The 10,788-nt window shown below is 45.2% G+C and overlaps 1 protein-coding gene across 1 annotated transcript; it reads left to right on the top strand.

Moving 5' to 3' along the window:
- The first annotated feature begins 6,202 nt into the window (after positions 1 to 6,202).
- Positions 6,203 to 10,464, top strand: LOC134729617 (putative methyl-CpG-binding domain protein 3-like 3). Its single transcript, XM_063600103.1, has one exon. It carries the CDS (start codon positions 6,590 to 6,592, stop codon positions 7,151 to 7,153), a length of 564 nt encoding a protein of 187 aa, XP_063456173.1. The 5' UTR covers positions 6,203 to 6,589; the 3' UTR covers positions 7,154 to 10,464.
- The last annotated feature ends 324 nt before the right edge of the window (positions 10,465 to 10,788 follow it).

The raw sequence follows: 10,788 nt of genomic DNA, 5'->3' as shown, positions 1-10,788 counted from the left end.
CCCGGCCTGTGTTGTTTTAAATTGTATGTATTTAAGGCATACATGATGTTTTGATGCACGTATATGTAGCGAAATGATTACTACAATGAAGCAAAGGAACATATCTGTCTCCTGATATAATTACCTTTGTGTACGTGTGTGTAGAAAGAGTAGCTGAAATCTACTCTTTCGGCAAATTCCCAGTATACAAGGCGGTATTCCTGAGGTTGCTTTTATGGGATGGAAGTTTGCTACAGATTGGCCATAAGTGGAAGTTTATATCTCAGTCTCTTTTCCTCAATTGTTATTGGCATAGAACTTACATAGAGCAAAGTGCAAAAAATCAGACACGTACATCTTCATGAACTTTCACAAACTGAACGCACTCATGCCCAGCACTGAAATCCATGAATAGAATAGCGGATTCATCCCCAGGTGCCTTTTCCCGCCACCTCATCCTGCCTCCCACGAAGGCACCCTCTGTTGTAACAGCACCTAGGATTAGTTTGGCTGGTTTTTGTTTCACGTGTAGGGAACCACATGGTATGCACTGTCTTGGGTTTGGATTAACCTCAGCTTTGAGAGATCAAGGCTTAAGGTTGTGCCGGTTGTCATTTGTGAGCTCTGATTGCTGTGAGAAGATCCGATGGGTGCAGATGCCCCAGTATTTATTCATTCTCCTGCTGTTCATTGGCTGGTTTCTGACAAGAGCTATTATGACTGCAGGTTCTGTGCCCCTCAGAACATGAAATTGGTGGGCACGCATGTACAATGTTGAGATAAATGCTGTGTACAAGGGAAGAGGGTAGACGTTTATACGGCTTTTGGGGTTTGTTTGAGACGGAGTATCGATCTGTTGCCCAGGCTGGAGTGTAGTGGCGCGATCTCAGCTCACTGCAACCCTCGCCTCCCAGGTTCAAGCGATTCTCCCGCCTCAGCCTCCCAACTAGCTGGGATTACAGGCATCCACCATCAGGCCTAGCTAATTTTTGTATTTTTGTGGAGACGGTGTTTCACCATGTTTGCCTGGCTGGTCTTGAATTCCTGATCTCAGGTGATCTGCCTGCCTCGGCCTCCCAAAGTGCTGGGATTACAAGCTTGAGCCACCGCCTGTTTGTTCTTTTGAGACAGTCTCTCTCTCACCCAGGCTGGAGTGCACTGGCGCAATCTTGTCTCACCGCAACCTCCACCTCTGGGTTCAAGCAATTCTCCTGCATCAGCCTCCCGAGTAGCTGAGACTACAGGCGTACGCCACCATGCCTGGCTAATTTTTTTGTATTTTCAATAGAGAGGAGGTTTCACCATGTTGGCCAGGCTGGTCTCAAACTCCTGACCTCAAGTAATCCGTGCGCTTCAGCCTCCTGAAGTGCTGGGATTACAGGTGTAAGCCACTGTGCCCAGCCTACAGCTTTTGTTTTTGAGACAGGGTCTTGCTCTGTCACCCAGGCTGGAGTGCAGTAGCTCAATCACAACTCACTACAGCCTTGATCTCCTGGGCTCAAGTGATCCTCCCACTTCAGCCTCCTAAGTAGATGGGACTACAGGCAGGCATCGCCATGCCTCACAATGCTTATTTTTCATTTTTTGTAGAGATAAGGTCTTCCTATGTTGTTCAAGTTGGTTCTAGACTACTGAGCTCAAGCGATCCTCCCACCTCTGCTTCCCAAAATGCTGGGATTACAGGCATAAACCACCATGCCTGGCCCTATACAGCTTTAATAGATGTTTGCATATAGTTTTCCAAAGTGGTTATTCCAATTTAAACTCCCACTATCCTTACAGGAAAGACTGGTCCCTCCATAATCTAGTCAGCACTTGGTATTTCTGTGTTTTTCCCTTTAGCTAAGTTGATATCTATATAATAGTATCTTATTGTAATTTTTATTTTTTTAGCATTTCCCTGAAGCTAAAAGGGTTAAACATTTGCTCAAATTTTGCTGGTCATTTAGGCCGGGCGCGGTAGCTCGTGCCTGTAATCTCAGCAATTTGGGAGGCCAAGGCGGGTGGATCACTTGAGGTCAGGCGTTCAAGACCAGCCTGGGCAACATGGTAAAACCCTGTGTCTACTTAAAATACAAAAATTAGCTGGACGTGGTGGTGGGAGCCTGTAATCCCACCTACTCAGGAGGCTGAGGCAGGAGAATCGCTTGAACCCAGAAGGCAGAGTTGCGCTGAGCCAAGATCGTGCCACTGCACTCCAGCCTGGGTGACGGAACAAGACTCCACCTGAAAATTAATGATAATAATAATAATAATAATAATAATTTTTTACGGTCACTTGTTTATATTCTTTTGTGTAGGGTCCATTCAAGTTTTTCACCCAGTTTCAAGTGTGTTTTCATTATTTTTCTGTTTGTTTGACATTATTCTTTTTTTTTAAATATTAAAATTTTTTTTTATATATACTCTGGCTTGATGTACTTTCCTGGGGGTACAGAATCAAAACCTCTTCCCCCACTCCGGTTTTCCACGCTTTCTCTCTTACTGATGTATTTGAATGAATAGTTGCTCTTAATGTATCTTAATATGGTTCAAATTTGAATTTGCTCCTTTCTATTTAGAGTTTCATTGTATCAAGAAGGAAGATTGTCTCCTCATTGACTGTGAAGCTGTTCTTCTACCTAGTTTTTAATTAAAGCTATTTACTGTGTTTTATACTTAGAACTGAAACTAAGAGTATAAGAAATTAGGCCAGGCACGGTGGCTCACGCCTGTAATCCTAGCACTTTGAGAGGCCAAGGCAGGTGAATCACTTGAGGTCAGTAGTTCGAGATCACCTTGGCCAACATGGTGAAACCCCGTCTCCACAAAAAATACAAAAATAAGCTGGGTGTGGTGGCATGTGCCTATAGTCCCAGCTACTTGGGAAGCTGAAGCAGGAGAATCATTGAACCCAGGAGGCAGAGGTTGCAGTGAGCTGAGATCCCGCCACTGCTCTCCAGCCTGGGTGACAGAGTGAGACCCCATCTCCAAAGAAAAGAGAGAAAAGAAAGAAATAAAGAAAGAGAAAGAAAGAAAGGAAGGAAGGATGGAAGGAAAGAAGGAAAATTAAAATGAGACTGAACCTAGAAAAAAGGTAGATTAGCAAAGTGGAACAAGGTTCAAGAGCAAATATTCCCACCAAAGCATGAACAACATTGGAAAATTCAGAGACAAGTGGGATGTGATTAAAAGAAGAGTAGAGAGAACTTGGACAAGAATGGATATCAGAAGTGAAGGAGACATATGCACCTTCCAAACCAATGAAAGACATCAACCCACAGATGCAATTGACTCCACACCCTCTAGGCAAAGGAAATACACGGGAAGCAATAATGAGCTACACTGTGGCCTACAAACCAACCACAACGAGAAAGAGTTTAGAGAATGTGGAAACCAAAGAAGCAAGGAAAAGCCTGACAGCTGACATCTCAACACAGGTAAAATGAGATAGACATCAGTGGGGCACCATTTCTAATATGCTGAAAGAAATGTGTCAAACCAGACACCCGTACCTCACAGCAATATTGCCCCCAAATAAAGATGCCTAAATAAAAGTGTAAAGGAAAAGAATTAGTTGTTAGCAGCATTGAATTAGAAAAATAATACTAGAATGAATTCTCAAGTCCACAGGGATATAATCCCAGATTGAATGCTAGAAATGCAGAAAGGAATAAAGATGAATGCACAAGATAATCTGTAGGTAAATATTAGTGCATATTGCTTTATGAAGCAATACTAGAAATGTCTCCTGGAGAGTAAAATATGTGTAGAAATAATGTGCATGAGAATGGTAATACAAAAGTCAGAAACAGCTAAAAAGAGAATTAAAAGTGTTCTAAAGTATTCGCATTTTGTGGGAGGGGTTAAAGTAATTAATTGTATCAGAGTATAGGATTTAATTATTAGCATAACTACACAGATTTGTATGGCTGTAACTAGCAAGTTCATGGAGATAACAATAAAATAATAAACATATTTGATTCAAAGTCAGTCAAGTAAAGGCAAAAGGAACGTGAGTCAGTTAAGCCAAACCTAGGAAAAATGAGATGATTGAAACAATTTCAAATTTACTGGTAATTATATTAAATGTAAATGCACAAAATCAAACTTTTTTTTTTTTTTTGAGATGGAGTCTCACTCTGTCGCCCATGCTGAGCTGCAGTGGTGCGATCTCCGCTCACCGCAACCTCTGCCTCCCAGGTTCAAGCGATTATCCTGCCTCAGCCTCCCGAGTAGCTGGGATTACAGGTGCATGCCACCACACCAGGGTAAGTTTTGTATTTTTAGTAGAAATGGGGTTTCACCATGTTGGCCAGGCTGGTCTCGAACTCTTGACCTCAGGTGATCTACCTGCCTTGGTCTCCCAAAGTGCTGGGATTATAGGCGTAAGCCACCTCTCCCGGCCAAAGTAGTAATTTCTTTGCAACAACTGTGTGATATATTCTATAGGATTGTGAATAAAAGTTTTGGGCTTTCTTTTCTTAAAGAACATTGAAATGGTCTTTAGTTTTTGTTATTAAATCAAATATTACGTGAACATTGATGTACATAGACAATTCCATTCCTATTTCTATAGAAAGTATTCAAAGATGTTTGGAAAACTGGGAGAAAAAGGGAAACATATCTAAAATGCTGATATTAACTGTAAATACCACCCCGCCACACACACACACACACGTATTAAATTCTTTCTCTACTCACACTCTGTGTAGGTAACACCACATTGGTTTCTGTATACAGATTTAGAAATGCCTCAAATCCAATGGGCGGAGACAGGGTGTTCCCTGTGGATTATCCACTGATTGCATTATCACTCGCTTTCTCTATAAAAAGGGGAACCAGATGCAGAAGTCACTGCATTTTCCGGCAAGCCAAGGGTTGTCTGCATCTCAAGAGTGGGGTCAGCAAGAGAAACTCTACGGCTATGGGAGTGCCTGCGTTCACCTCTTTCCCGAGCCCACCTGTTCTGGTGAGTACGGGATTTTTATTGATTACAGGAATGTCCATATGTGTCCTTTTTCTTTCTGTAAGACAGCTTTACAGTTAGCAGTGGGTTGTTCTTAAAACTGGATGTTGTGGAAAGTTATACCTCGGGTGTTAATATTTGTTGAATAATGTTCATAGTATTCTCATTTTTGCCTATGAAACTGTATGGGGATAATAGTTTTGATTTTTTTTTTAAAAATCCAACATCACTAGGAAAGGGAAGAAGTATTATTTGGCCTTGCAGTCTTCAAATTATCTCCCTCTCTGGAAAGCTCCTGAACCAGAAATTGCTTGGTCCGTTTTTTTAAAAAAACAAAAAACAAAAAAAATTAGTTCTCTGGTAAAATTTCATGATGAGTTGCTTATTCCCTAAACTCACTGTCACGATTCATTGTAGTGAATTTCTTTTCTGTTTCTCTGTTTCTCCTCCTTCCGTCCCTCTCTGTCACTCCCTTCTTCTTCATCATGGAACTTACTTATATCTGATATTCCACCAGAAATTTGTTTTTAGTGCGTTTATTATGTCTTCCTTCTCACCAAGATGAAAATCAACAGAGTGGTGATTTATGAAGTTTACTTCTGGATCAGGGGTTCTACTGCACAGCTTGGCACATCATAAGTGCCCTGTAACTAAGGGGACTAAGTAATTTTCCCTCCAAAGGGGAACATCTTGGGTCAGTATTAATCTTTATGCCAGGGGTACTGTAAGGGGTAGTATTAATCTTTATGCCAGGACAACAAAAAATGAAATGAGAAGGACAGAAACGAAGGCTTTAAAATGGAAAGTGCACTGATGAGGTTTGTGGGGGAAACAACTTTATGAGACTAGAGTCTTCCAATTGAGTTAGAGCAAGAAAGGACGTCAAATCTTAGGAGGCGCTTGATCATCTTTCTCAGTATGTCATCAAAAGATTCTCTCATGGTAGAACTCTAGTTAATTGAGCTTATTAGAAACAGAAGGCAAACATGGTGTTTCTGAGGTTTTTCTTCATGAGCAGGAGGTGTTCAGGTGAAGGTGGGATCTGGGTGTGGCAGTGAGTATTTAAGGTGGCGAGTGCACGATTTCTTTGGAAACCAGAGAGTCCAGGAGCTATGAAAATGATGTTGTGTCCTGAAGCACAGCAGAAAGAGATACAGAGAAGCGTGAGGTCTTGGTGAACAGGGAAGTCTGGGATCCCGGTGTCCTGTTGGGGATGGGTTAGGAGGCACCAGCATCTGTGTAGCTGACAGTGGCAGGGAAGAGAAGAGAGGGGTGTCCTCTGAGGAGGATGAGGAGGGACAAGGTCTGGAACTGACCCTGGGTCATGACCTTGAGCATTTAGTCCTGGACTCGCATCAGCCCGATGAGGTCCCAGGACCCAGTGTCAATACCTGGAGCTCCTGCCAGCAGCATCAGGGTCACACGGAGAAATGCAGACTCTAGGGTCCACCCCAGACTTACTTGGCTTCAGGTCCACATATCTGACTTTAGCAAACCCTGAGGATGTACACTGCCATCTGAGACACATTTCCCCAGAAAGAGAGGCTGGTGGGAAGATTCCACTGAGCTGAGAGAAGCCCCCCACAGCTGATCTTCTCCTGTCTCCATTTGGTTGAAATTTCACATTTTCTTTTCTTTTGAAAGGGGAAGCTCAAAAGAAACATGATGCCCTGGGCTTTACAGAAGAAACGAGAAATCCACATGGCCAAGGCCCATCGGAGACGAGCTGCGAGGTCTGCTCTCCCCATGAGACTCACCAGCTGCATCTTCCAGAGGCCGGTGACGAGGATCAGGTCTCATCCTGACAACCAGGTCAGACGCAGAAAAGGGGATGAGCACCTGGAGAAGCCGCAGCAACTCTGCGCCTACCGGAGACTGCAGGCCCTGCAGCCCTGCAGCAGCCAAGGAGAAGGTTCAAGTCCACTGCATTTGGAGAGCGTCTTAAGTATCCTTGCAGCGGGGACGGCCAGTGAATCTCTGGACAGAGCTGGTGCTGAGCGTGTCCACAGCCCGCTTGAGCCCACCCCTGGGCAGTTTCCAGCTGTGGCAGGGGGGCCAACCCCAGGAATGGGTTGTCAGCTCCCACCGCCCCTCTCTGGCCAATTGGTGACTCCTGCAGATATCCGGAGACAGGCCAGGAGGGTGAAGAAAGCCAGGGAGAGACTGGCCAAGGCCTTGCAGGCAGACAGGCTGGCCAGGCAGGCAGAAATGCTGACATGTAGATGAAGCGCAGTCCCGGGCTTTCGGTCCCTTTCTTTTAATGCCCATCCTCATTCCTACTCTGAATTGTCACCCTTTTCCCTTCCCCACCAGTTCTTTAATAAAAGTATTTGAAAGGCAACAGGTGTAAGGAGTGGATGGTTTTGTGGTGAGAAATTGGGTTTTATGGGATGAGGAAGGAGACCTTTACATGTCACTGTACATCTCAGTTTCTGTTTACCATGATTTTAATTAATTGGGTTTTTTTTGTTTGTTTGTTTGTTTTGAGACGGAGTCTTGCTCTGTTGCCCAGGCTGGAGTGCAATGACATGATCTCGGCTCACTGCAACCTCCACCTCCCAGGTTCAAGCAATTCTCCTGCCTCAGCCTTCCAAGTTCCAAGTAGCTGGGATTACAGGCGCCTGCCACCACATCCGGCTATTGTTTGTATTTTTTTTAGTAGAGACGAGGTATCACCATGTCGGCCAGGCTGGTCTCAAACTCCCGACCTCAGGTGATCCACCTGCCTCAGCCTCCCAAAGTGCTGGGATTACAGGCATGAGCCACCGCGCCCAGCCACGCCCAGCTAATTTTTGTATTCTTGGTAGAGTCAGGGTTTCATCATGTTGGCCAGGCTGGTCTTGTCCTGACCTCAAGTGATCTGCCCACCTCAGCCTCCCAAACAGAATTTATTGTTATTATTATTTTGAAGAACTCCAAGTCCTGCCAGGGCAGGGTGGTTTACACCTGTTATCCCAGCACTTTGGGAGGCCGAGGCGGACAGATCGTTTGAGGTCAGGAGTTTGTGACCAGCCTGGCCAACTTGGTGAAACCCCATCTCTACTAAAAACACAAAAATTAGGCCGGGTGTGGTGGCTCACGCCTGTAATCCTAGCACTTTAGGAGGCCGTGGTGGTTGGTTCACTTGAGGTCAGGAGTTTAAGACCAGCCTGGCCAACATGGTGAAACCTCATCTCTACTAAAAATACAAAAATTCGCTGGGCGTGGTGGCGGGTGCCTGTAATCCCAGCTACTCAGGAGGCTGAGGCAGGATAATTGCTTGAACCCGGGGGGCAGAGGTTGCAGTGAGCCGAGATCGCACCAGTGTACTCCAGCCTGGGTGACAGAGCCAGATTCTAACTCAAAAAAAAAAAAAAAAAAGAACTCTAAGTCCTTCATTTCTAAGTCAAGAAGAGGACATTTCTGTCATTTCAGGGGGTCTCAGATTTTGCAGCTCATTTGAATTTCACAGTAAAATTTAAAAGGACTGGTGTCTGGATCCCAGGCAGGATCATTTGCATCCGTATAATGGAGTTTGCTGAGGTGCTGAGGGAGACATCAGTACCTTGAAATTGCCCTACATGATTAAATCTGTAAGCTAATTGTGTCTTTTTTTTTTTTTTTTTTTTAATTTGAGACGGAGTCTCACTCTGTCGCCCAGGCTGGAGTGCAGTGGCGCGATCTCAGCTCACTGCAAGTTCTGTCTCCTGGGTTCACGCCATTCTCCTGCCTCAGCCTCCCGAGTAGCTGGAACTACAGGCCCCCACCATCACGCCCAGCTAATTTTTTTTGTATTTTTTAGTAGAGACGGGGTTTCACAGTGTGAGCCAGGACGGTCTCAGCTCCTGACTTCATGATCCTCCTGCTTTGGCCTCCCAAAGTGCTGGGATTACAGGCGTGAGCCACCGCACCCGGCCCTAATTGTGTCTTAAACTTCCTAGTCCCAGGTCCAAATTGGCAAAATAGCCAGTATTTCTCTGCATCCCCAAAAATCAAACCAGGAGGATTTACGCAAGGAAAAGATTGTGAAAAATCATAAGAAAAAAACTGAGTAGTCACTGCAGAGACCAAGGCTGCAGAAATTGTATTTTTTTATCTGTTTATCTATCAGGTGTTGGGTGTTTGTTTGTTTTGAGACAAATTCTCACTCTCGCCCCGGCTGGAGTGCAGTGGCGTGATCTCAGATCACTGCAACCTCCACCTCCCAGGTTCAAGGGATTCATGTACCTCAGCCTCCCAAGTAGCTGAGATTACAGGTGCCCACCACCATGCCTGGCTAATTTTTGCATTTTTAGTAGAAACAGGGTTTCATCATGTTGGCCAGGCTGGCCTCGAACTCCTGGCCTCAACCAATTCACCTTTCTCGGCCTGTCAAAGTGCTGCGATTAGAGGCGCGAGCCACTGCACCCAGGTGTGTGGGGGTTTTTTTTTGTTTTTTTGTTTTTTATTGTTTTGTTTTGAGACAGCGTCTCGCTCTGTCACTCAGGCTGGAGTGCAGGGGCGCTATCTCAGCTCACTGCAAGCTCCACCTCCCAGGTTCATGCCATTCTCCTGCCTCCGCCTCCCAAGTAGCTGGGACTACAGGTGCCCACCACCATACCCGCTATTTTTTGTATTTTTAGTAGAGACAGGGTTTCACCGTGTTACCCAGGATGGTCTTGATCTCCTGACCTCGTTATCCACCTGCCTTGGCCTCCCAAAGTGCTGGGATTACAGGCATGAGCCACTACGCCCGGCCTGTGTTGTTTTTAATTGTATGTATTTAAGGCATACATGATGTTTTGATGCACGTATATGTAGCGAAATGATTACTACAATGAAGCAAAGGAACATATCTGTCTCCTGATGTAATTACCTTTGTTTACGTGTGTGTAGAAAGAGTAGCTGAAATCTACTCTTTCGGCAAATTCCCAGTATACAAGGCGGTATTCCTGAGGTTGCTTTTATGGGATGGAAGTTTGCTACAGATTGGCCATAAGTGGAAGTTTATATCTCAGTCTCTTTTCCTCAATTGTTATTGGCATAGAACTTACATAGAGCAAAGTGCAAAAAATCAGACACGTACATCTTCATGAACTTTCACAAACTGAACGCACTCATGCCCAGCACTGAAATCAATGAATAGAATAGCGGATTCATCCCCAGGTGCCTTTTCCCGCCACCTCATCCTGCCTCCCACGAAGGCACCCTCTGTTGTAACAGCACCTAGGATTAGTTTGGCTGGTTTTTGTTTCACGTGTAGGGAACCACATGGTATGCACTGTCTTGGGTTTGGATTAACCTCAGCTTTGAGAGATCAAGGCTTAAGGTTGTGCCGGTTGTCATTTGTGAGCTCTGATTGCTGTGAGAAGATGCGATGGGTGCAGATGCCCCAGTATTTATTCATTCTCCTGCTGTTCATTGGCTGGTTTCTGACAAGAGCTATTATGACTGCAGGTTCTGTGCCCCTCAGAACATGAAATTGGTGGGCACGCATGTACAATGTTGAGATAAATGCTGTGTGCAAGGGAAGAGGGTAGACGTTTATACGGCTTTTGGGGTTTGTTTGAGACGGAGTATCGATCTGTTGCCCAGGCTGGAGTGTAGTGGCGCGATCTCAGCTCACTGCAACCCTCGCCTCCCAGGTTCAAGCGATTCTCCCGCCTCAGCCTCCCAACTAGCTGGGATTACAGGCATCCACCATCAGGCCTAGCTAATTTTTGTATTTTTGTGGAGACGGTGTTTCACCATGTTTGCCTGGCTGGTCTTGAATTCCTGATCTCAGGTGATCTGCCTGCCTCGGCCTCCCAAAGTGCTGGGATTACAAGCTTGAGCCACCGCCTGTTTGTTCTTTTGAGACAGTCTCTCTCTCACCCAGGCTGGAGTGCACTGGCGCAATCTTG

Source organism: Pan paniscus, chromosome 20 (assembly GCF_029289425.2).
Source record: "Pan paniscus chromosome 20, NHGRI_mPanPan1-v2.0_pri, whole genome shotgun sequence".
Taxonomy (NCBI): domain Eukaryota; kingdom Metazoa; phylum Chordata; class Mammalia; order Primates; family Hominidae; genus Pan; species Pan paniscus.
Note: the sequence above shows the minus strand (reverse complement) of the source record. Positions and strands in the feature narration are given on the sequence as shown.

Bases quoted from the DNA above. Each gene is read 5' to 3' on its own strand.
- LOC134729617 (XM_063600103.1), top strand. From the start codon at position 6,590: ATGATGCCCTGGGCTTTACAGAAGAAACGAGAAATCCACATGGCCAAG.